Raw genomic sequence first — 24,166 nt, forward strand, 5'->3', positions numbered from 1 at the left:
GTCTGAAGTTAGAGATTAGAGCCATCTCCCAATTCTTAGTTTGGTTCTAATGAGCCTCTGACAAAGATTGGAGCTTTTTACTGGCATTACACAACGAGGAGTGCTCATTATTTTTCTTTTGACCCACATGTGGAGGATTTGGTTTCATGTCGGTGTGGGTTGGCTTCATTTTAATACCATCCATCATGGGATGGGTTAGCACCATCTTTTGTAGATGGGATCAGCAGTTGCAAGTTAAATCACTTGCAATATCGATAAAAAAAAGATAGTTTAGCAGAGGATGGAGTTGGTGGTAGTTTTTTACGCACTATGGTTTTTCCCATATCCGCAGTGTAGTTGGGTGCGAGTGTCAGTCATATTGGGACTCTGCTATAGGAGCAGACCAAACAGATTATGCTACAGGAGCTAACATGGTGAAATATGCTACAAGAACAAACAAGGATGAAACAATACTTCAAAATTGTGCAACAGGAAGACAACAAAGATGATGCTATAGGAAGTGTAGAAACTATGAATGAAGTTGATGACATGTTTTAGTGTGTTTTTAAAATTTTGATGCTTGTAATAGAGTCCTATGATGTGGTGGCATAAATGGAATAGTGATTCTATAAGCTCTCCAATTATAGCCACTTAGGACAAAGTTAATTTCATTTTAGTTGAGTCAATTTTCTTTCTAAGTGTGTTTGAGAGTGTTTGAAATAATGAGACCAACTATGTAATCAATAGCTACTGGAAGTTTCAAACAATTGAAAAAAGTTGGCGGCAGATTCTGAGTTCTGACCGATCCCTTCATGATCCGAAAATGGTTTTAGTTTTCTTGTTTTGTGTTGACATTTCATCTTCCCAATCTCAGAGATGGGAAAGTATTGAAAAGGTGGATTCTATAATAGAAATGAGGATCAAATACAATAGAAGAGAATAGAAAGAGTTTTGTGTTTTCTCGATTTTTTCTGGGTCTTCGATTTGAATGTGTTTTCCTTATTCTCTTTCCGAAATTGAAACACTGAAATTCTAAGAGCTTGTCGATGGTTCAGTTGTAGAATAAAAAACTATTTGATTAGGTTTGAATCCAAAGTAGGTGTCCGTTTCACATACTAAAATTCTCGTCCCCTATTTTGAAAAGTACTGGTACCTGTACCCATACCCATACCCGAAGGACTCGAGTACCCCTGTTCACATGCAACCTTGGTTTAAAACTATTAATGAAGCACAGGATGCTAAGTTTTTATTTTCTGGGATTAATCCTGGTCTTGCAAACAAAAGAAGGACAATTGATTTGTTTTGTTTTATTGATAAAAATGCAAAGAAGACGATGGAAAAATATGAAGGAAATATAAAACTGAGGGCATACATTACTCATTCTATGAACCAATGTCGAAAGCCAGAGCTAGTTCACTAGCAAAAACTAGAAAACATACCACAAAGACAACAACTTGACGAACTGGCATCACATTGGAGAACTATACAGCAGTGGATTGGAAATTTATGTACAAACAACTTGACAATAGTAGATTCGTGCCTGGATTCGTGCAGATCCGGGCAGGATCCTTGTTTTACATAGTGGATTCATCCGGATTCGTGGGCCATGAATCCTGACGAATCCACTGTGTAAAACAAGGATCCTGCCCAAATCTGCATGAATCCAGACACGAATCCTCAAGGATCCAGCATGAATCCTCAAGGATCGACAGGTTCAAGTGAGTCTAAATTATTTAATATGACTTTTTTAAATATATTTTTTGGCTTTCTAGTGCTAAAATGACCTTTTTATGCATTATATATACTAATAAATGAGAGAAATAAATAAATAAATAAATAAATATATATATATATATATATATATCTATCTGTTACTAGTTGGGGCTTGGGCAAGATCAGTAATATATATATATATATATATATATATATATATATATATATATATATATATATATATATATATATATATATATATATATATATATATATATATTCACGAATCCTCCATGAATCCTAATCGGGAAAAAAAAAAATCACGAATCCACGGATCCGATTCACGTGCCCGAATCGGATTCGTATCCCGAATCGGTAACTAAGGATTTTTCTTTTTAATATAATTTAATATTTTATAGAAAATCTGAAAATATGAGTCATGATATGATATTAATGATGTAAAATGATTGCAAATGATTACATCATTGGCATACATATTACCATTATATATAACATTAAATATCATTAATACGGAAATATCATAATATCTAAGGATATTATTATTACCAATTTAACATACCTCCTAAATTGCTTTGTTGTATGCTGAACTAAGTGTTTTTTATTTGCTGACTAAGTGTGTTTAGTTGCTGAGAATACATATTACAGAATGAAAGAATGCAAAAAGTAAAGTACAAGAATCAGTAAACAAGAAAATTGATAACTTTTATTCAGAATACAAGTACCAAAACAGTACATTTTTTATTGAAATATCCAAAACTGTTTTGATGAGGTACAAAGTGTTCAAGTTTTACACAATACTTAAATACAATGCATTCAAATATCACAAGCATTCTTAGCTCCTAACATAATATTTGAATTAAACACATTGTATAAACAGAAAAATACTGAAAAGAGATAAGAGGATAGACATCCATTGCTTGAACGAGAGATTTGTTGTGCTGAATGTTGAAGGGTTGAGCCCGCATCTCCGTCTGGGAGTAAACGTGCAACAAATGAAAGAAGAGATGGGTCAGTTCATATGAACTGAGCAATGGAAAAATTTCCTGTCATCTATACTGTACTGATCCTACAACATGGTTATTTAGATAATTATGTTAAAAGACAAGAAGGCAAGAGAGAAATCTAAAAAATAAAACATATTTATGCTAATGAGTTTGTTCCATGTGTAGATACAGGTATGAAGTTTGAAGTTGTTGAAGGATCTTGCATAAATTACACGCTTGAAGGCTTTCGATTGAATGATGTAGGGGTCAAGACTAAAGGAATGAGGAGGCTATCGAAGGGACACGCATAAATTACAAGCGTGAAACCTTCTGGTCAAATCATGTAGAGGCGAAGATTAAAGACATGGGGAGATTGTTGAGGGGCATACGTAAATTACAAGTATGGGACCTTTTAGTTGAACCATAGTAGGAGATTGAAGACACGAGGAGATTGTTAAAGGGATATACATGAATTATAGGTATGAAACCTTTCAGTCAAATCATGGAGGGCATATGATATTCTTAGTTTACAGGTTAATGGAATTGGATCTTTACAAGCATACGGGCAGAAAATGAAAAAAGGTTCGAAAAAACTCATGAAAACCAAGTTACAGTAGCAGGCAATTAGGAAATATTAAAATCTTATGATGGGGAAGATACTCAATCAGCAAATAAATTGTAAGCAAACAACAGAGGGCATGATGTATACTATGAGGAATCAAAAGATATCTTTCAACAAAGCATCCAAAATTATTTGTTGCACGAAATGATGAAATCATCCAAGAAACTTTGATATATGGTGCAATCATTCAAGAAGATTACATTTACAAAGCAGCTATTGGGAATGGATTGATGTAATGTGATCATGATATTGTGACATTCTGATAGAAGGAAAAAATGCCATAAAAACAATCAGTCAAAGGTATGATCAGAATATCACATGGTTTGGAAAATATTTACTGGTGAAGTCTGATTGCAGAACATCAAATAACAGTCATAATGTTGCTAGAAGATGATTTCACCAGGTCATAACCGATATAGGGAGCAGTATCTTCAAATCATCAGCAATAACAAAAAGTTGGCCTTATAATGTTTCTTAATATTAATGAACAACTGGTATATATGCTGAAATAAAGAGCAGATATTAAAAAAATGATGGAATTACAAATGACATTTCAGACATCAGCATAGTAGCATCAATTTGAAGACGGTGAAAATTATTAATCATAAAGATCTTTGGCAGAACAATGAAGTCAGTCCTTCAGGTATTAAAAGGATAGATATGAGCAGTAGGGCAGAAGTCACTGTGCCAAAAGAATCAGTAAGTAAGATGACAATACACCACCTCAACAAAAGAGAGCAATAAATTAAAGGATTGCAGCTCCAGTATCAACATCTTAAGTGTGTTATCTCATACGAAGACAATATGTACATTGCTAAAATGACTCCACAGATGTTCATGTTGAGGGCAGTGCACAGGGTGGTGATTGAAGGAACAAATAGGATGCTTCAGTCACAACTAGACATGTAGTGTTGTTATTATTCTTCAGAGTAAAGCATGTCAAAATATGCCCAAATTTTCAAAATAGAGATGCAAAAAGTATGTGCAAAAAATGACAATAAATCTCCCAGATTTCTGCAAGAAACAAGCATAGAATGCTCTATCATTTTCAGCACTGTTTTAAGGGCTCAAAATTTGGACTTCTTTCAAGTTTGAGCAGCTTACAAGAAAGCTACAACCTGTACAGGTCTTTCCATAATATTTACCAAAAAGTAGTGAGATCTCAATAATTTGATAGATAGGTCAAATTCAGATATAATACAGCAGGGATTCGAATTTTTTAGGAAGTATGGTATTTACAACTGCTAAAAATTGATAAAGAAATTTGAGAGGAACCTATTCATACATTTAAACAGCATGAAAATGCCAAGCATGGCATCCATAACCAGCAGCATGAAGGCTACTATATTATATTTTTAATACAAAATGAAGAAATCCAGCAAGCAAACATAAACAGTGAACAAAGAATATTCAGACATGAAGACAGAATCACAATAACCAAATCGAGCATGTTGAAAGGAAAGGTGAGATGATAATTTCACAATGTTTTGTTTTCGCTATACTCAGTTCGAGTGTGACCTCTAGGGTACATTTCTTTTGCAAAACCCTTGTGCAAAATGTAAAAACATGGAGGATGGATAAAGAAGATAAAAAGAAACTCACGGCTGGAAGCAACCCAAGAAATATGGTGTCCAAACAAGATCCTCCAGCAGAAATGGCAAGCTCACGTCTAGCCATGAAGAAAGAAATCCATACATGATATGGCATCCAAGAAATCCACAGTCAAAGCTCAATCATAAAAGAAACCATAGAACCAGCAAGAGATATGGCGTTTTAATCACGAACTCGTGCTACCGACAGCCGGCATAGAAAATATCATAAGCAGCTCACGCCAAAACATGGTGTCCCAAGCTCATAAAAACGTGTCCATAACCAGCACAATAGAACCTGTAGCAAAGATGGCATCCAACAATGCAGAGATGAAATCCGCGGTCAAAGCTAATAGAAATGGTGCCCATCCAAGAATGAAATCAGCAAGAAATTTCTGAAGAAAAACATCTGAAGCAAGAAATTCGTAGGAAGAAAAGAAAACGCAGCTAGGGTTTTGAAACCCCATTCTTCATTCTTCCCATGTGTGAACAACAAATAAGAAAAACAAAACAAAGTTTGCCTTTTCTTTTCTTACCTTGGTCGCCCTTTGTTATATTGCATAAAGATTTCAGGTTTGTGGTAGGACTTAGGTATTTTTTGAAACTCCTTAATTCATAGTTTCATATGCATTTTTTTTATATATAATGTCAAATATCATAAATATAATAAAATGCATATAAAACTTATTTTAAAAAAATATAAAATATACTTTACAAATATTATATATATTAAATGAGTTAAACATTATTAAATCATTTAATATATACAATACTTGTAAAATATATTTAATATTCCCTTTATCATATTAATTAATAGTGATGTGTTTTAAAAAAACAAAATAAATATAAACACATCAATATTAATTAATAAAATAAAAAGAATTATGATTGTAAAATTAATATATCAAGTAGTTGTAATTATAAAACCATTGATTTTATTAATTAATTAAAGAGAATTAAAAGGAGTTTCAAATACTTCAAATGCCTAAATGCAAGGAGAGGAAGCTGAGTGTCAATTTTTGAACTCCAAAGAGGACATTCAGTTAACGCTTTCATGACGAGCTATTTTTTGGAGGCTAAGGACAGTTCCAGTTTCTCAAGCATTGATAGGGTTGAAAAGTGCTATTTTTAATGATTTATGGAGCAGTTAAGGACAATTATGCATGCAGTTCAGGATGAGAACCTATTTTATGCATATATTGCATAATCATGGAGAGTTTTACATGCTATATTTTTGGGTTACTTGATGGATTCGAGTTTGGTTTTTTGTGCATGACTTTGAGGAGCTGGAGACAGTTTTCGAGTTATCTATTTGTTGGGCAGGTGGTTGATGGCAGTTTTTAGAGGCTTTTTCATAGTTTTTATCATTTTCAACTGATTTTTCTAGGCATGATCTTGGAATCCGAATTAGGGTTATGATTTCTATATATTGTACATTCACCTCATTATGAGGGATCTTCTTTTGGATTTAGATTTTTGCACATAGCAGATTTTGAGTTGATTGTATGAGCAAATTTGTAGTAGAGATTTTTTCAACATTGGTTATAGAGATTCAGTGGTTCCTTCTCATTGATTCTCGTGCAAGATTGTGAATTTTTTACTTTAATGTTGTGTTTGCCTTCATTTAAGTTACATTCCTTATTGCAGATTTGAATCTTGATACGTGTGATTACAGATCTTAGTTTGTGATCATTGTTCTTTTGCAGAAAATTGGTGAAACTTAGGTATCCCTTTCAAAGCAGAAGATCCCGATCCTCGCACAGAAACACTTTTGTGGTTATATGTTTGTCTGAGTATTGTGAATCAATTGTGTCTTTCATAATTCGTGTTGATTTGATTAAAGTTACATTCAAAACCATTGGTGTATCACCTCATTTAGATTAGTATTCATTATTCATAATTCACTTCTCAACTCTTATCTTGCGTATAATTTAGGATTAGGTTATCACTATTTAGGAACCAACCTAGCTTCCGGAGATTCATCTCTCATTTTAGGACAACCCACCACCCGAGAGAGTTTCCATGTTTCAGTAGGATGGCTAGATTTTATATCACACTATAGGTGCAATCCTAATTGACAACAATTATGACATATTATACGTTAATAAAAAAAAACGAAAAAACAAAAAACAAAAAAAAAATATATATATATATATATATGGATCACTAAATACCATTAATATTGAATAAGCTAAAATTACTAAGGTCACAGCTAGACCAAGAGTTCCGACACTTTTGGAGATTGACAGAGGGAAGATCTTCATTAGTTCAAATTGCAGCCTCTTATAGGCATTAGAGTGGCAGCCGATAGATAGTGAAGGGCAGATATTATGAAATCAGTGAGTATTTTATTTTGACCTTGGTATTGAGAATAATTTTTAGACCCGGTATATTTTAACTCTTCCACAATCATGAGCTTCTTCATGTAGAGTAAAAGAACTTTTTGGAGCTCTCTTTCAATGTAAACGGGAACAAACGAGGAGTATTGAGCATCTGCTGAACACAGACTGTAGGAAATTGGAATACAAACGATGCTTGCATATCGAAGAAGTTGGCATAGATAGTAAAAATTGCATATTATTGTCACCTTATTCAAAGTCAATAAACAATTCATCTAGATTGTTTGTAGCTGTCACTACCAAGCCCTGTGGAAAAATGGGAGAAAGAGTGTGTTGTTGTGGATTGGGAGATAAAATTAAGTAAATCTAGTAATGAGACAAGGTGATGTTTGAATGGGGATGTACAAACATGGTGGTAATATTGACTTCAAGGATTTAGTAACAAGATAGTGGTCATGCCATTGGTTGATTGAATATAAGACTTGTCCTCTTACTTTGGGCATGAGAACGATGTAAATTCTTAGCATGGAAATAATTTATTTGAAGGTTTCTGAAGATAGTTATCATTGGCTTTTGTGGTGTGTGGAGCTGTTGAATGGATTGAAGGTGGGATTGAGTTATTGCTCAATTGTGGGATTGAAACTTTGAGCTAGGCATGATATTCTCCAAGTTAGTCATCAAATTAATGAGCAGTTTGGCTAGCTTGGTAGCTCTATGTTTGATTATCCTATTAATGGTCCTTGAATCCATACATAACCTCCACCCTCCATCCTTCTTAGGGCCTAAGGCTGTGGGCACAACGCAAGGGCTCAAGCTCTTTCTTATGAAGCCTTTATCAAGCGATACCTGCACTTGTCTTGCAACTTCTTCATTGTGTTGTGGGATTAACTTATAAGAAGCCTTATTGGGGAGTACTGCACCTGATATAAGGTCTATCTGGTGGATAACATCTTTGGCAGGGGTTAGGAAATCAGGTACATCTCCTGATATGACATCTTTATACTTCTCCAACAAATCCCTCACCTCCTTAGGACCTACATCATTGATCTCCCTTTTTTTTCTTTCTCTTTTGGTGTCAAAACCATAGTTTGGAGAATCACAACAATTCACACGATTCGACGATTCGATTCAAGTCAAACAATTTTTTTGTGATTCGGTGAATTCAATCAGCAATAAAGGGTTTATGAAATAAGTTACTAAATTTCAAGGGTTTATTAAATTTTTTGATTCATGGCCAATCCGATTCCGATTCATGGCCGATTCACGATATGATTTGGCCTTGCCGATTCCGATTCTTGTTACTTTGGTCAAAACTAAGGCAAACCCCACATCTTCTTCTTTCATGATATCTAGGAACTCCTCCCCTACCATCATCATACTAGCAACTATTTGTTTAGGATTGTCTTCCTCTAGCATAGATTGAATTTCGTAAATTGCCATATCCTTCTGAAATGTGTAAGCATTCTTTTCACCATCTAGGTGTGCTTTCCTATCATATTGCCATGGGCCTTCCAAGAATTAGATGGCAAGCACCTATAGGGAGTATGTCACACAACATTTTATCCTTATACCCCACAATACTGAATTCAACCCAAGCTTGTTCATTAACAATTACATGTCCTTTGTTAACCCTAGACACCTTATATGGACATTCTTGAGGTATTCTATCCAATTTCAACTTATTTGTAGCTTCTAAGGACTAGTATTATAAGAAGATCCAAAATCTATGATAACTTTACATACCGTCCCTTGCATTTTGTAATTGATTCCAACCAGTGCCCTTCTTTGTGATGGTTATGTTTTGATAGGCTCCTTGAGTAGAGTCCTCTTCACCATTAAGTTCTCTCCAATCTCCGAATCTAGTGCCATCTCATGAGATATCACATTCCTTGTAGCTTCTTACACCAATGCATTTCATCTGTCACTCCCTTGTGAAGTTGAGGCCTTTTGTAGACATCTATAAGAAGGATGCCTATCTATCCATAGTTGTAACACTTCATGCTAGAGAACTTGGATCACCTCCCTGATCCCTTTGATGTGCCTCCACCATTTGGTTCCCTTCCTCTGTAGCCTCCTTTGCTACTTGAATCCCCTACTTGCTCTCTAGGGCTAGACTCACCTTGAGACCCTTGGTTTTTGTCCTTTGTTACCAAAGCTACCCTTGCCTCTAGAATTCTTTCCACCTCTACCTCTGTTATCCTAGTCACTCTTCCTCCTCAACTTCTCTTTTACCCTAAGTGATATTCAGAAACACTAATGCAATGTATTAGGAGCCAGGAGACTAATCTCCTCTTGAATATTCATCCTCAAGCCATTGAGATATCTGGCAACCTTTTCTACCTCCTCTTCTTTCTTATTGGATCTAAGAGTTAATTTGTGAAGCTCTTTAATGTATGAGCTTACATCTAAGTCCCTTTGCTTGAGGTTCTACAACTTCTTTTACATTTGGACCTCAAAGTCTGTGGGAAGAAGCTAGGCCTTGACCTCAGACTTCATCACCTCATATGATGTTTGAAAGATCCCTGATGGATCTCTGCTGCAAATCTGCTGTAGATTTATTTTATTTTTGTTTTTTCTTGTTTATTAATGTTTTCTTGTAGAACTAGACGGAAATGCAGAAGAGTTTGTTTGTTTTTGTGTTTTTGATGATTATTCCACATAGAAATGAGAAGTAACAAATGGCAAGAAAAGAGTCTCAAAATAAATAACAATATGCAGTAAAGTTAGAGTTGATACAAATCGTACCAGGCAGATCTCTGAATTAAAGAGCCAAATAAAAGATCCAGTGCATTTCCTCTAACAATGACGCCACAACTGGCTGATGAAAACGGGCTGATAAGATGCAAGATTCTGCTGCTGAGTAACCGATTTTTCTATGTATCCAAGTGCTGCAAATGACAGAGTATGGCGGCAAGTACGGCTGCAAGAAATGGCAGTGTACGGCTATTAGAATTCACCTCCCATACGCCAAAGAACATGCCCAACAAAACAAACTGTAGGCCCAAGCTGAAGTGGCATCTACCTTCCTCCTGAATACTGTTGAAACTACTGACAAACCAATACCCAATGCTGCTGAGGGTTACGTCCTAGCGAGCAATTACCCTGGGGTTTGCGTCCCAGAATGCAAATCACTCAAGCAGAGCAAATCTGAAAAGAAGTGTTTGAAAATATGCATAATCATGAGAAATGACGCCCATCTCCTTATAACCCCTTGCAAAGCAATTCGAACCCTAAAGTGACCCCCAATTGGCGTTGGCTATAAAAATGAATTAAATCTTATTTTAAAGTGACCATGTCACTAGAAAATGACCTTTTCCACCATAGTAATAAATCCGCTCACCGAATTGCCCTGAGACCAACGAGGAAGATTTAGAGAATTTCAAGACCTTTCCAACGAGCTATCATAACATGGGATACGCATCCAGATGAGGCCAAAATTCCCTTATTGCTCCAAAATGGCTATTAACTTAGCCTTATTTAAAAATTAAACGCTAACTTAGGAAATATTAAAAATATAACCCAAATAGCCATAAATTGCCCAACTGACATCACAAACCATAAAATCATCCTGTCACCTGTCTGTGACTGAAGTCGAAAATCAAGGATCCACTGGCAGTCTCATCCCTAAAATCTAGGGATGCTCCTAAAATTTAGGAAACAAGCCCTATCCCTCTGAAACTGAACCTAAAGGGTCATCTCATGGAAACCCAGCCCTGGGCATGATCATACCTCCTAAAAAGTAGGAATGAACCCCATAAATGTAGGAACTGCCTCCTAAAAACAAGGAACGTCACCCAACTGATCAATACCCACCAGAAAACCAAGTCCCCAACACTAAATAACCATACTGGGTCTCTATCCAACCCTGTCAGCCTACAAGACCCCATAATAAGTTGACTCACATGTCTCTGTTAGACTGAGCTAGAGTGGGGACATGACAGTCCTCCCCTCTCGGAGATGCTTGCCCATAAGCAACTGTAATGCAAGATGCTGTAAAATGCTCTCACCCTTCCAGGTGGCATCCTCTATGGGAAGATCTCTCTATCGAACCAAATGCTCTCGAACCACTCGGCTTCTCAGCCGCTGTTCCCTCACCTCAAGAATCTCATCAGGGACCAAAATCAATTTACCTTCCTCATCCATAGGAGGTAATTCGGGTGAAACTATAATATGCTGTCCAAGGGCCTTTTTCAAGAAAGATACATGAAATACATTATGAACTTTGCTGCCATGTGGTAACTCAACCTCATATGCAACCTCTCCCACTCGCCTGAGTATCCTATATGGACCATAAAAACGTGGTTTGAGCTTCTCAGCTCCCCCCCTTTTTAGGGTGCTCTACCGATATGGTTGTAAACGTAGAAAGATCATATCATCCACCTCAAATGCCCTCTCAATCCTGTGCCTGTCAGCGTACATCTTTTGCTGATTTTGGGCCTGCTGCAAATTCTCCCTAAGAGATCTCATGACATCCTGGTTCTCTTGTAACCAATCCTGAGCCAAGGGAACTCTACTGTCACCAAATGCCAAATCAGTGAAAGATAATGCCTCATATCCATAGAGAGCTTTGAAAGGTGTCATGCCAATGGACATATGATGCGTAGTATTATAACAATACTCACCCAAATGTAGCCAACGCACCCATGCTTTTTGCTGCCCTGACACATAGTTATGCAAATATCCCTCAACCCATTTGTTAACTATTTCTATCTGTCCATCCGTTTGAGGGTGGTAACTAGTACTAGGTGTTAACAAAGTACTAGCTAGTGTAAAAAGTTCCTGCCAGAAGGAACTCATGAATCTGCTGTCCCTATCATTCACAATAGTCTTGGGAAGACCATGAAATCTAAACACCTCCCTGAAGAACAACTCAGCCACTTGTGATGCTGTAAAATCTAATGCAATGGGAAAGAAGTGGGCATACTTTGTTAGCCTATCCACAACATGATGCAGGAGCATCTTGCATGGAAAATAAAAAAAAATAAAAAATAAAAATTGAAAAAAAAAAAAATAAATAAATAAATAAATGGTTGTCATTCCATTTATCGAGGTGAGTGGGTAGAATTCTAAAAAGTTATGAATATTGTAGAAAGTTTTGGAAGTTGTAGAAGGTTGTGGAAGTTGTAGAAGGTTGTGGATAAGTCATGGATGGGGTGATAAGTGCCTATTTAAGCAAGGCATATGAGCATTTCTAAATCAAGCTCAAGGAGAAGCTTGAGGAGTGGAAGCTCAAGGAGAAGCTTGAGAAGTGGAAGCTTTGGAAGGAAAAGCTTGAATGTGTGAAAGTTGGAAGGTGAGAAATTTGGAAGGTGTGAAAGAAAGAGGAGAAAGTGAAGAGTGAGTTTTCCTGAGTCTATGAACAGAGCGCCGAATGTGAGGCAGTTTATAGCAGGATTGTGATGGAGTTGTGAGTGTGTAGACAAAGCGCTGAATGTGAGGCAGTTTACACTTAGATCTTGGATTAAGTTTGTGAAAAGAGCTAGTGACCGCGGTTTAGAAACAAGGAGGTTGCTTGGTGGCTTGCGAGCACAAGTTGAGATATCAGAGGTTTCTACCAGAGTGTGGATCTGGACTAGCTTGGGTTTGGATTGGATCTTGAGAGATCTTGTAGAAATGTTATTGTAATTGCTATTGGATTGTCAAGTATAATAAAATTGCTTGGGAAGTATTTTGTCATCTCTTTGTTTCCTTATTGTTGCATTCTTGGTTGTGAGTTGGTAAGGGTGGTGTGGCCCTTCGTCAGTGGTATCAGAGCGTATCTACAGTAGTGGTATCAGAGCAGGAGATCCTGAGTGTACAAGCAGATCGCCGAAGTGTGAGGCAGTTTGTACCAGGACCTTCGTTGGGTGAAGTTTATTAAGGTGGGAGTTCCTGAGGTGTAAACAGATCACCGAAGCTAAGGCAGTTTGCACCAGGACCTTGGGAGGACATGCAGATTGATTGATGGATGCAGAGATGGAAGACTGAACTTGTTGAGGCATGATTGTGGAGAGTTGGTGGATTGCAAATCCGTTGTCCTAGACTTGTGATGTGGTTCCTGATTGTTTGTGCGAGGTGGCAGGTTGCGATCTGACTTGCAAACAATTTGGTTGTCACAAGGAGTGTGGGAAGGATTTGTTGCAGAGGGTTTACAAAGATCTTGGGAGATGGCTCCAAGAGGATTGGACCCTAAGATGATTGTGAAAATCCATGATATAGTGGAGAGGAATTTTTCTAAGATGATTTCTCGGTTGGATGATAGATTGGCTGATCAAGTGAAGGAGGTTCGTGAGAGAAGATGGCATCGCAAGGCTGAGGTGGAAGAGGTTGGTTTTGTTGATTAGTTTGTGGAGTCTGATGCAGAACCTGCAGAGCAACTAGAGGTTGTTGCTGAAGATATTCCTAACGTTGGTGATGTTGGGATGGAGATTGGTGCTCATGATCAGTTGGTTGAGTCTAACATGGAGATTGTGGAGCACTCGGTTGTGGATGGTCCAGTTGTTGTTGTTGGCGACTTGTATGTTGCAGAGCATCTTGTTGTGAGCAATGATATTGCTAGTTTGGCATGTATTGATGGAGATCTACATGTTGGTGCTGATATGGAGTTTGTTGTTGCTAATGCGGGGTTTGTTGCTACTGGTGTAGATTCACTAGTTGCTGATGTGAATGAGGGTTTGTTGATGAAGAATTATGTTCAGTTTGTTCCTGGAAGTGAGCATGCTAATTGGATGGTTGAGATTCTAGTGTTTGATACAGTAATGCAGATGTGGAAGATTTGCATGGTGATTTTCTTGTCCCCGTTGAGGTGGAAACCTTTGGTGAAGATGAAGATGGTGGTAAATCTTTCTTTTGTGGAGTCAAAGTGTGGGAGACACTTTTCTATCTATCGGGGGAGTCTGATGCAGGAGCATCTTGCATGGAAAAAAAAAAAAAAATTGAAAAAAAAAATTGGAAAAAAAAAATTGGAAAAAAATAAATAAATAAATGGTTGTCATTCCATTTATCGAGGTGAGTGGGTAGAATTCTAAAAAGTTATGAATATTGTAGAAAGTTTTGGAAGTTGTAGAAGGTTGTGGAGGAATTCTAGAAGGTTGTGGATAAGTCATGCATGGGGTGGTAAGTGCCTATTTAAGCAAGGCATATGAGCATTTCTAAATCAAGCTCAAGGAGAAGCTTGAGGAGTGGAAGCTCAAGGAGAAGTTTGAGAAGTGGAAGTTTTGGAAGGAAAAGCTTGAATTTGTGAAAGTTGGAAGGTGAGAAATTTGGAAGTTGTGAAAGAAAGAGGAGAAAGTGAAGAGTGAGTTTTCCTGAGTCTGTGTACAGAGCGCCGAATGTGAGGCAGTTTACAGCAGGATTGTGATGGAGTTGTGAGTGTGTAGACAGAGCGCCGAATGTGAGGCAGTTTACACTTAGATCTTGGATTAAGTTTGTGAAAAGAGCTAGTGACTGCAGTTTAGAAACAAGGAGGTTGCTCGGTGACTTGCGAGCACAAGTTGAGATCTTAGAGGTTTCTACCAGAGTGTGGATCTGGACTAGCTTGGGTTTGGATTGGATCTTGAGAGATCTTGTAGAAATGTTATTGTAATTGCTATTGGATTGTCAAGTATAATAAAATTGCTTGGGAAGTATTTTGTCATCTCTTTGTTTCCTTATTGTTGCATTCTTGGTTGTGAGTTGGTAAGGGTGGTGTGGCCCTTCATCAGTGGTATCAGAGCGTACCTACATTAGTGGTATCAGAGCGTACCTACATTAGTGGTATCAGAACCCTACCTCTATTACAACAACATAGATGCAATCTTTCCACTGAACCCGAGGAAGACCTGTAATGAAATCCATGGAGATCCCTGTCCACTTCTGTTCCGGTATAAGCAACGGCTGCAATAATCCCGCTGGGTAGGTATGCTCCGACTTGTTCTGTTGACAAGTCATACACTCACGGACATGGTGTAAAACATCATCTTTGAGACCCTTCCAAGAGAATCTCTCATGTACCGCTCTGTAAGTCTTACCATATCCTGGGTGTCCGGCTGTAGGAATATCATGGAGAGCATGCAAAATTTGTTCCTTCAACTGAGAACCTGGAACAAGGTAAACCCTGTCTTTATAGTAGATAATATCATCTACCACACTGTATCTGTCATCCACTATCAATCCCTCCATAATCTCACACATCTGTAGAGTCCCATCCTTCTTCTTAACAAGCACTATAGAAGAAGCAAAGGGGCTGGAACTAGGTCGAATGAAACCCATGTCCAATAGCTCATGAATAGTCTTCTCAATTTCATCCTTATAGGCTCTAGGATGACGGTATGGGGTAGTAATCACTGGCTTCGCTCCATCCTCCAACTCTATACCATGCTCAAACCCTCTATCTGGTGGCACTCCAGGAGGTATATCACCAAACACTCTACTGTGACGATCCATCACTGACTGAATGTCCACATGAAATACACGACCATCCTGAGATATGGGTGTTTTGGATTTAACCAAACAGTGTGTAGCCCAAAGCACATCATTATGCCTAAGGATGATCTCCATCCTGCAAGAAGTCACCTCCTTGGGTCCACCATCTGACGCTGCCCTCAAAATCACCTTCTGCCCACCAGAAAGAAACTCTAACTGCATACGGTGGTGATCAATAATGTAACGCCCAATACCCTCTAACCACTGCATGTCCAAAACCACATCATAATCTTCTATGGGAAGCACATAGAAGTCATCAATCAAAGTATAATCTCCCATCTGAATACTAAGCTGTGGAATCCGCTTGGTACAACCCAAAATGGCACCATCAGCCACCTTCACCCCAAAACCACCAAACTCCTTGTACTGTAAGCTACGCCTCTCAACTAATTTTTGATCAATAAAGTTATGCGTAGCACCTGTGTCTACCAAACTGGTGACCCGCTTACCCTTAAGTGTACCTTTCAACCGGAAGGCATGAAACTTAGGATAACTGGAGAGGGTAGCCTTAGCTACTTTAGCTGATGCCACAGGCTCAGCAGTGTCTAACTCCAATTCTGTCGGAAAATGCTCAACATCCTCTATATTATCCTCAATATCAGTATTAGGAACCTCCTCATCTCCTAACTCAGAAGTCACCTCAATCAAATGAACCTTTCCTTTACCCATGCAACGATGTCCTGGTTCCCATGGTTCTTTGCAGGAAAAACACAACTTTTTCCTCCTTAATTCATTCCTCGTCTGCTGATTCATCCAAGGAGTTTTAGATGAAGTCCCTCCTTTGTTTTGTGTCGTATTGGCCTTCTGTGCAGGCTGTGAATCTCTAAATGGTTTCTTATCTGCCTGATAAGAAGTGGGAACAGTATCCAATCTCAATGTCACATCAATAGCCTCCTTAAGAGTAGCTGGTTGGAAAGAATGTACCAATCCTTTTAGTCTATCCTGCAAACCCTCAATGAACAACATCACACTACGTTTCTGGGGCATATCCGGTACCATAACTGCAATATGCTGGAACTCATTAATATAGGCTTCTGCATGACCAGTTTGTTTAAGGTGAGCCAACTCCCTGTAATAAAGTTCTGTATCCTTACGGTCAAATCGTGCAATGAGTCGCTCGGTGAACTCAGCATAGGAGTGAACTAAGGCGTGATCCTGGGTGACCAATCCATGGTGCCACCAATCATAGGCAATCCCCTCTAAATGCAACACAGCAAACTGAATAGCCTCACACTCAGGCATGGGCCTCAATGAAAGGTATATGTCCAGCTTGTCGACCCAAGCTCGTGCACTAGTGTCTCCTGAGCCATTATATGGGGCCAATGTAATCTTCCCAGTAGCTCTATTGAGGTCATAATTCTGCTGCTGTTGTGGTAGTCTATTACCATGATCTCCCCTGAACCTGGTTGTATCTCTACGTTGTGCACAATACTAGGGAAGAGGGAAGACGTCCCTAACCTCAGGAGGTAGAGCTCTCCACTCAGCTGTGGCCGTCAAAACTGACTCCTGAAACCCCACTTCTGGTGGTTCCACCTGCGCTGGCCGTTCACCTGGTATGAATTGGGGAAGCAATGGCCTATTCGTAGTAGGTGTATGATGGCGATGCCTCCTACTGGAATGAAGGGAGCTCCCAACTGAAGAATGGGACTGATGGCTGCGCTGACTACTAGCCACTGAAACTGATCTACTTTGCCTGCCTCTGTGTCCACCCATCTCCAAACGCTCCAAGGTATCCTGTAACCTGTTTAGAGCCTGAGCGATCCTGGGCTGAGTAATGAATAGGGTCCGCACCATCTCTCTTTCTTCTGCCTCTGTAGGCATGCCGTCGCCAGCAGCACCCTGTGCCTCACCCATAGCTGGTATTTGTGCGTCTCTGGCGGCCTCTGCTTGCCACTGGTTTCTCCTGCGCTCGTAGAATCTATGTATTTCTCCACCAGGATGCATAGATTTGTATTCAATCCACCAACTAGTGACTACCCAGATGCTAAAATGATTTATCAAAAACTTTTATCCAATACCCAGATGACAAAATCTGTTGTGACAATTTCTCACAAACCCTACAGGCTGGCAGGATGTAAACTCTGATACCACTGAAAGATCCCTGATGGATCTCTGCTGCAAATCTGCTGTAGATTTATTTTATTTTTGTTTTTTCCTGTTTATTAATGTTTTCTTGTAGAACTAGATGGAAATGCAGAAGAGTTTGTTTGTTTTTGTGTTTTTGATGATTATTCCACATAGAAATGAGAAGTAACAAATGGCAAGAAAAGAGTCAGAAAATAAATAACAATATGCAGTAAAGTCAGAGTTGATACAAATCGTACCAGGCAGATCTCTGAATTAAAGAGCCAAATAAAAGATCCAGTACATTTCCTCTAACAATGACGCCACAACTGGCTGATGAAAACGGGCTAATAAGATGCAAGATTCTGTTGTTGAGTAACCGATTTTTTCTATGTATCCAAGTGCTGCAAATGACAAAGTACGGCTGCAAGAAATGGCAGTGTACGGCTACTAGAATTCACCTCCCATACGCCAAAGAACATGCCCAACAAAACAAACTGTAGGCCCAAGCTGAAGTGGCGTCTACCTTCCTCCTGAATACTGTTGAAACTACTGACAAACCAATACCCAATGCTGCTGAGGGTTACGTCCCAGCAAGCAATTACCCTAGGGTTTGCGTCCCAGAATGCAAATCGCTCAAGCAGAGCAAATCTGAAAAGAAGTGTTTGAAAATATGCATAATCATGAGAAATGACGCCCATCTCCTTATAACCCCTCGCAAAGCAATTCGAACCCTAAAGTGACCCCCAATTGGTGTTGGCTATAAAAATGAATTAAATCTTATTTTAAAGTGACCATGTCACTAGAAAATGACCTTTTCCACCATAGTAATAAATCCGCTCACCGAATTGCCCTGAGACCAAAGAGGAAGATTTAGAGAATTTCAAGACCTTTCCAACAAGCTATCATAACATGGGATACGCATCTAGATGAGGCCAAAATTCCCTTATTACTCCAAAATGGCTATTAACTTAGCCTTATTTAAAAATTAAACGCTAACTTAGGAAATATTAAAAATATAACCCAAATAGCCATAAACTGCCCAACTGACATCACAAACCATAAAATCATCCTGTCACCTGTCTGTGACTGAAGTCGGAAATCAAGGATCCACTGGCAGTCTCATCCCTAAAATCTAGGGATGCTCCTAAAATTTAGGAAACAAGCCCTATCCCTCTGAAACTGAACCCAAAGGGTCATCTCATGGAAACCCAGCCCTAGGCATGATCATACTTCCTAAAAAGTAGGAATGGACCCTATAAATGTAGGAACTGCCTCCTAAAAACAAGGAACGTCACCCAACTGATCAATACCCACCAGAAAACCAGGTCCCCAACACTGAATAACCATACTGGGTCTCTATCCAACCCTGTCAGCCTACAAGACCCCATAATAAGTTGACTCACATGTCTCTGTTAGACTGAGCTAGAGTGGGGACATGACAATGTTATCATGTCTTTTTCCTTCCTTCACCCTCTCTCCTCGGACGTAGTTCCACCATGATAGGGATGACTCTTTCAACTTCCTCTTTGCAATCCTGACTCTTTCCTTCTTATGCACTTGATTCATCTCAAAATGGTTTGAGATGGCTTCCACCCACTTAATGACTTCTTCTACATTAAGGCTACCTTCATAGGTTCGCAACTTATCAATCCGATCTCCTTTGATTGATTTTAAGGCATCAACAAAAACCATGTGCTTTGCAAGAGCTGATGCTTCCTGCTTTGCTCAGGGGATTCCTCTTCATCTCTGTCCCCCTCTCCTCTAGCAGAGTTCTTTTCTACTGCCTTAACCCGATCCTTGAGTTTCTCCAACTCTTCTCTTGGCCATATATTCTTTGTTTCTTGCTCTTGCAACTTCTTTGCAAGTTCTTACATTGGTCACCATGATGGATATCTCTCCTTCCGATTCTTAGAGTGACATAAACACCTCTTACTCCTACTCCCACAAATCAACTCGCTTTGATACCACTATGATGGGAGAGACTAGTAAACCCAAATTGGCAACTCAACTATAGGGTTTGAGTGACTCAACCAACCAACCAAGTCTATCACCCTCACAACCAATGGATGAATTCAGGCTTTTGAGTGTCTTAGAGGCAAACTCCAAGACTCCAATATAGATCACCCAACACCACTAAATGCTCACAACCTCTTCCCACCAATTGAACTTCCCATCAACACTTCATCCCCGTAGGGTTAATCTTCTTCCAAACTAGGAAAAATTACACAATAGGGTCCATGGAAATTAGGATAGGCAGAGTGGCTTACCTATATCCTTCTAGGTTCCTTTCAACCACCTTTGATCAATTTTACCCCTTAGTTTGTCTAGACACAAACTATCCTTTAAGACCTAGTGAAGAGGCCTAACTCAATTAGGTCTATCTACATCGTTTTGGGGGCTTAACTCCAAAGAATCCCAAAGGACCCCTAAAACAAAATATCTCTTTAGACACCATTTTGGGACTTATATTGATCCCTCACATCTTTAATTCCAACTCCTCCAATGGATCCCAGATCACTCACTGAACAAATTAGGGAATTTGGCCTAATTAGTTTTGTTTTTCAAAGCAACTACCCTTGGTTCAGATTCCACAACTCTACCACAAACTTAGAAACCTCCAAGGGCATGCAAAAGCACCAAATCCACCATTTGTTTGTTTAGATCCACTCCGCCCTACACTCTGCATTCAAATTTGGAATGCATTGTTAATCGAGCTTGTTGAGATGCTTAGTTAGGGCTTTGTCTTCCTCTCATCTCCTAAGGTCTTCCTGCCCAAAAGCACAAAAATCTTATAGTTCATCCTCTTAGCCTGAATTCCACACAAAGTCGTTGAGTTTGAAAGGTTAGAATTTAAACTAGAGGCATTTTTGTATGAAACCCTAGGTTGACTCAATTTTTCAGACCAGTCATAGAAATTTGGTTCTAAAATACTTCAAACCAACTGAAAGTGAAAGCTAACTCATCCTAGAGTCCAACCATACCAATTAGAGTTTAGGGCCAATCCAAACCTGTACAGAAAATCGTACAAAATAGTATAAAAGTAGATAGATAAGATAAGAAAATAATATTAATGTTCATGAAAAACCAATAAGGTTTATGGGACTGAGCATACAAACAGAAGAGCCGACCAATGTAGAAGCACCAAACAGTGACTGAGAAGAAACAAAAGCAAGAAACAAAATAAGAGAGAAGACAAGATAAGGACTAAGGGTCCTTTCTTATCACAAAGAAATCAGTAATAGAGGGGTAAACCCATGAACAATCCAAAGTATTAGAATGCCGTGTAGAACCGTTGTAGGACTGTCGCTGCCTAGAGAGACTAGTGCAATGTCTAACTGATCTGGAATGAGAAATACTGGAAGGCCTTTTCAAACCCCATGAAGGAAACAAGGGAGAGAAAAAGGCAGTAATGAGCTGATTTGAAGTATGCCCCTGAGGTATAAACGATTGCAGGGTAATCTCCTGAAGGTGGGTGGTCTCCTAAAGATAAAGTGCAAGACACCGCTGATCAATATAGCTGAAGAACATTGACAGAGAAGAACAGTTTGTGAAAAGGTAGTAAAATCTCCCTCTCATCTCATAGTAAAGAGGACATCGAAAAATGAAGTGGATCTCGGTCTCAACCTTTGCCAAAGTACCTAACTGACATATCCGATTGGCTCAGTCCATATGGTGATCAAATCCTCCAAATCCTCCAACAATGTACATGATGACGTTAGAGAGCTATTTTCTAAGTATACCAACCGGTCCTAGCCACCATTTGAATTGGTTAGCTGTTGGGAGTCACTTATTACAAATATTGCAATATTGCAATTTTGTCAACTTTGCAACTTTTGGTTTATTGACTCAACCCACTTTTTTATCCCACCATAATCCTCCGTAGGACCATATTAGGTCATTTTACATCAATTTTGATCCAAATGGATCATTACATTGCATTTTTAGCCCATGGACCTTTATTAGACCTATCTGACCAATGTGGTCCTAAATGTCCCTAAAGGTCATTTAGGCCCAAAAGCCTACTCTAGTTATTGATTCCTTAGTACATCCTTATTTCAAATGACCCATGAGGTATTGTAGAGTATCAGAGGACAAAATGAGATCACCCCTTGAATAGGGCCTTGGTGCTTTTCCATGGTGCCCTTGCACCAGAAGTTTGCAAAGTTTTTTAGGTTGAAATAACAATTTTTCGTCTCCCAATATAATTTTCTTCTATTTGTATGATTAGATTTCATGTGTTTGAAGGATAGGTGGCCTTTATTAGTGCAAGTCATCAACAACTATTTGGTTAAAGTGATGGAATGACCAAACTATAAGCATATCAGCCTGAAAACTAGACCTGGTTTGAATTAGACCAGGACTAGCGGGGTCTGGGGAAGGACCTGATGACACTGGTTTCAGGGTTATTGTTTTCTTTGATGGACATAAACCTTTAATGTTTATTTTTTGTAAACATAATTTCGTGCCTTTCGGAGACCCACTTTTACTTGCTAATATGAAAAAGGAAACTTCAATGTCATTGATGGGATGGAATTATGCTTAAATCTGTGTAATGTTTTTGTTAGAAATGAAGCATGAACAATAACAAAAGGAAATCAAAGGAGAACATTCCACGAGCTTTTTTAACCCCTAAAACCCCACTGTGAGGAAGTCTAGTTTTGTAGTGTTAACTGAATACCAACCATACTCACTTCATCTTGGGTAACTTAAAAATAGAACAATTGAAGTTTTATTGCTGCAATTTAACACAATTCTTTGAATTTTCTGCTACTTGTCATACCTCCTCTGCTTACAAACAACTGAATTTACATTCTTCCTGCACTTATGCTTTTACAAATGGACTGTGTCTGTTAATTATACAAAGACTGGGAGTGCCCTTTTTGCAGTGGAGTGACCAAATCTATTACATAGTTTGATGAGACATTGTCTTGCAGTCATTTGTTATTGTGTTGTTAGATTTTGGTACGCCACCACTTGGTGAGACATGATATTTCCACAGTCCTATAGTAAGGGAGCACTTTTAGAAGTAACTGTGTTGATTTCTAGCATCAAAATTTTAAATCAGATTTGGTAATCCATCAATAGAGGAAACATTTAAGATAGATCGCATACTACGCTTCTCAGAAGATGGAGAAGGAAGGAGCCAAGGAACATAAAATGAGAAAAAAAGGAATAAAATACCAACACAGGGATTATGCACAAATAAAAAAAAACATAAATGATTGTGGGGTTATACACAATTTTTTTTTTTTTAAAAATGCATGTAGGGCAGGATTAGGAGTCATACTTGCACAACTGTTGGTACAACCATGCAACCAATAGCTGCTGTTGTCCAGTGGTGACATCTAAAGATTGCCTGTGACATGTTATAATTGGTATGTAGAGGCAGGATACCTTTCACTATACATACAGAACCTACACTGACTTCAAATGCTGTAGAATTCATTATTATTTCTTGTGTTTTTGTTTTCTGATTTAATTTGGATTATTTGACCAGTTATTAGGTTTTTAGAAATATAATTTATAAACAGAGGCAATGGCTATAATATATACATATCAAATGTGATGCAGGCATTTCCGGCAGCTTCAGGTCCCCGAGACCGAACTACCTACCTTTTTAGTTATATGAATGCACAACCAAATTGTCCTTCACTAGAGCAAATGTTGGACGACTATTGGGACTTGATGCCAGATTATCAGGTTGTTTTTTTTCTTTCATGCTTAAGGCATCTTCAGGAAAAGAATAGTTCCATATATTTGGTCTTACAGATTAATTTACACTATGGTGGGATGTCTCAAGTCATCCCAATTTATGAATGGTTCTGATATCAATATGGATTTAAACTAGTGATCTGAATTTCATATTTATTTATCTTTTCCTTAAAATTGGCAATTCTCTAAATTGTTGTTGTACTCATTTTTTTATTGATAATGTCTATTTTTTTCAATTTGTGTAGAATGCAAAAGGTGAGTTATCAAATTTTTAGAAAGACAAGCACCTTTCATTATTGTCTTTTGTTTCTTCTTGTATTTCTCTGTTCTCAAATTGCTGTATTGGGAAACTGAGTGTATAGCTTACAGCTTAATGTTTGGTCTTCATTTCTATTTGAATTCTCAGGTAGACGGAAACAGCAGTACACACCTATTGATTTTATAGGGGGTTTGTGAAATATTCACCACCTTCAAAAAAGAAATTCAAATCATCATCTCTATCTCCATGAAGCCAAGCACACGTGCCCTAGTTGAGTCATTATCGCAGCCCAACATGAGAAGACATTCATTCAGCGCCCACAGATCATCACATCCTGATACAAAATAAGAAGAACCAACTATATCTTTAAAGAAGAATGTATAAAGTAGAGCTGAGATGCAATTGAGACAAAAAAACACATAATTTTTTACTAAAAATCT

At 38.3% G+C, this 24,166-nt stretch overlaps 1 protein-coding gene across 2 annotated transcripts in view; it reads left to right on the forward strand.

The window, feature by feature from the left end:
* The window catches only part of LOC149552313 (Lycopene beta/epsilon cyclase protein), a 406,544-nt gene that overhangs the window by 166,757 nt on the left and 215,621 nt on the right, over window positions 1-24,166 (forward strand). For both annotated transcript variants that reach the window (XM_089787837.1, XM_089787838.1), the window contains one exon: window positions 23,327-23,455. In XM_089787837.1, coding sequence (XP_089643963.1) covers window positions 23,327-23,455 — 129 coding nt within the window. The remainder of the gene's footprint in view (window positions 1-23,326; window positions 23,456-24,166) is intronic.

This window comes from Cupressus sempervirens, chromosome 6, assembly GCF_028749045.1.
Source record: "Cupressus sempervirens isolate cs-2001-9-10 chromosome 6, ASM2874904v1, whole genome shotgun sequence".
NCBI classification, from domain to species: Eukaryota; Viridiplantae; Streptophyta; class Pinopsida; order Cupressales; family Cupressaceae; genus Cupressus; species Cupressus sempervirens.